General features: G+C 36.3%; 1 protein-coding gene across 1 annotated transcript in view; it reads left to right on the top strand.

Moving 5' to 3' along the window:
• ZNF81 (zinc finger protein 81) overlaps positions 1-3,093 on the top strand; it is a 78,692-nt gene that overhangs the window by 56,015 nt on the left and 19,584 nt on the right. Inside the window, exon 5 of the mRNA XM_006922773.3 lies at positions 1,270-1,365. Within this exon, the coding sequence (XP_006922835.1) occupies positions 1,270-1,365 (96 nt within the window). The remainder of the gene's footprint in view (positions 1-1,269; positions 1,366-3,093) is intronic.

The following is a 3,093-nucleotide window of genomic DNA, read 5'->3' as shown; positions in this document are numbered from 1 at the left end:
TCTGCAGCTATAGAAACTAAAGTTTTCTTTCAGGACAGACATAGAAATTTTCAGGTCATTTATGTGGTGCTTGAGCTGGGAAATCAAATCCCTGAGCTCATCCTTTTCTTTCTGCACTTTGTCCAGCGCAATTAGAAGCAAGCAGCCAATCTTATTATATTTGTAAGTTTGGTAAAAATTTCTGAGATATCAAATACATGGTCACCCAGAACCTTGCCTGTTTTAAGTATTTGATTAGGAGTATCCAGTGGTGATATTTTGCATATCTCTATTGCTGCATTATGTCACAGACTATCAGTGCCCTCTTTACGACTGGAAGTAGAGTCATTAGTGCCTTTATCTAATCAGAATAGGGAACCAATCCCAGAAACCTCTTAACCAATTGAGAAAATGCATCCTTAAGATTCAATATTTCGTTCCTCTAGAACGACGCTTGGTACCAAAATCTGTATTAGGGTTCTCCAGAGAAATGGAACCAACAGTATATATGTATGTGCATATATACAGAGTACACACATACACATATATATTAGACACTTTCATATATGTGGGGTAGGGGGAGATTTATTTTAAGGAATTGGCATACCTTATTGTGGGGACTGTAAGTCTGAAATTTATAGGGCAGGCCAGCAGGCTGGAAATTCAGGTAAGAGTTGATGGTTGTCGTGAGTTTGAAATCTGGAGGGCAGGTCAGCTGACTGCAAACTGAGGCAAGGATTCTGTGTCGTGGTATGGAGGTAGAATTTATTTTTCCATTACCAGCTGGACACAGAAATAGACATGCATAAAGGGAATACGGTGAGAAAACACCCAGAGACAAGACAGACATGTAACTGGAGTGATGCATTTACAAGCCAAGGAACACCAAAGATTGCTGGCAAACACCAGAAGCTAGAAGATGCAAGGAAGGGTTCCCCCTCCTCCAGAGGGAGCATGACCCTGCTAACACCTTGAGTTTGGAATTCTAGCCTCCAGAAATACAAGACAATAAATCCCTGTGGTTTTAAGTTACCTAGTTATTTGGTACGTAGTTACAGCAGTCCTAGGAAACTAAGACAGAACCTTAGTGAGAGGGTATTTCTGTTCTCAGATGCTGAGTACTCTGGGGTATCTTAAGTGTGTGATGATGTCGTCCTTGGTTGGTCTGAGATTCTGCAGTGCCTTTCACCTCTGTGATTATTATTCTTTTTCCAGTGAAATGTTACTTTCCCAAAGAACAAATGGAAAGCAATTAGTGGGACCCAATTCTCTATCATGTCCTCTTAACAGGGTATGAAATTCCCAAACCAGAGGTCATCTTCAAGTTGGAGCAAGGAGAGGAACCATGGGTGTTGGAGAGAGAAACCCCACATCAAAGCTGTTCAGGTGAGTAAATGTGACCCAGGCAGAAGGGAGACATGGAAACACTTTTTTTTTCCTAACAGAGGCTGACACCTTTAAAATGCTATCATTGCTGTTTTTGTTGAGGTTTAAATTTTAGAAGCTGCTTGATCATAAATAGCATTGACCTCTCAGGTACCAAATTGTTCCAACTGTCTTCTTTGCTTGGGTTTCCTCCAGGAGAATTGCTATAAATCCTACACTCTGGATCATATGCCAGCCTTCTTCACTGTGGATCTTGCTTTCTTGGATTCTCTCTCCTTCCATCACATTTTTATGCTTCATTACTTAAAGCCTAACCAGAGGGTCTTAGATTCTTATCATATATATTCAGGTTTTAATGGATTTGCCTTCTTTGAAAACCAGTTGGTTGCCTTACTCCTTTTTTTCCTAGTATCCTTTTACTTATTCTCTTCACTTTCATCTTCTCACTCTAAGATACCAATAAACTGTCACCTACAGCCAACCTTACCTCCTCTCTTTGTATGTATAGCCTTCAGATTCCTCACTCCTTTCCACCTCCCCTATCTCTGTGTTTCTTTCCCGTCTTCTGACTTTATGATCACTGTCATGTAGCATTTTTCCTTTTAAAATCAACTTTATTAAGGGATAATTTACATACGATAAAATATATCCATTTCAAGTGTACAGTTTGATGAGTTTTGATAAGGTACACACTTGTATAACCACCATCCCAATCATGACATATAACATTGCATCACACAAAAATACTCCCTTACACCCCTTGTAGTCAATGTTTACCACCACTTCAGCCCCAGGCCACCATTGACATGTTTTCTGTCACTATAGATTAGATATACTTGTATTTATTAATGTTTTTATCATTGGAATCATACTGTCTATAGACTTTTCATTCAACATAATGATTTTGTGATTTATCCATGTTACTGAGTGTATCACTACATTATTCCTTTTAGATGCTGAATACTATACCATGATATGAATATATTGTCATTTTTTTATCTATACACCTATTGATGACAAGTGATTATTTGGTTATTATGAATAAAGCTGCAGAGAACATTTTGGTCTTTGTGTGAACATACGTTTATATTTCTCTCGTTGTAAATACCTAGGAGTGGAGTTGCTAGGTCATATAAGATGTATATGCCTACTTTTGTAAGAAGTTGCTAAACTGTCTTCCAAACTGGCTGTGTCATTTCACATTCTCAGCAGCAAAACGAGAATTTCTGTTGCTCTATATCCTCACCAACACTTGCCATCATCAATCTCTTTAATTTTTGCTATTATAGTGGATTTGTGTAATAGTATCTCATTATGATTTTTTAATTAATTTATTTATTTTACATACTGAAAGAATATTATTTTATATTTTTAATGTCCAAAAAACAGAATTCCTGGCAAAAACAGTCAAAAAGAAGTTTTATTATATCATATGATGATGACAAAAGAGTATGATAATGAATATTCACAGTAACATCAGAAACATACTGTCTGTGTTCATATTTTACAGAATAGTTTGTTTTCTGGAAATTTAAAAAGTATGTTTTTAGTCCTCTTAATGACATCATCATCTAGTACATTTATATACATTTATATATCCTTATCTAGTTGATATCTATTAAGAAACATGTTTATAAACATATTCCTATTTTTTTTTTAGTTTTTTTATTATGGCGACATTGGTTAATGAAACCCAGTAAGTTTCAAGTGCATAATTGAACAGAAAGG

Source organism: Pteropus alecto, unplaced genomic scaffold (genome assembly GCF_000325575.1).
Source record: "Pteropus alecto unplaced genomic scaffold, ASM32557v1 scaffold669, whole genome shotgun sequence".
Taxonomy (NCBI): domain Eukaryota; kingdom Metazoa; phylum Chordata; class Mammalia; order Chiroptera; family Pteropodidae; genus Pteropus; species Pteropus alecto.
Note: the sequence above shows the minus strand (reverse complement) of the source record. Positions and strands in the feature narration are given on the sequence as shown.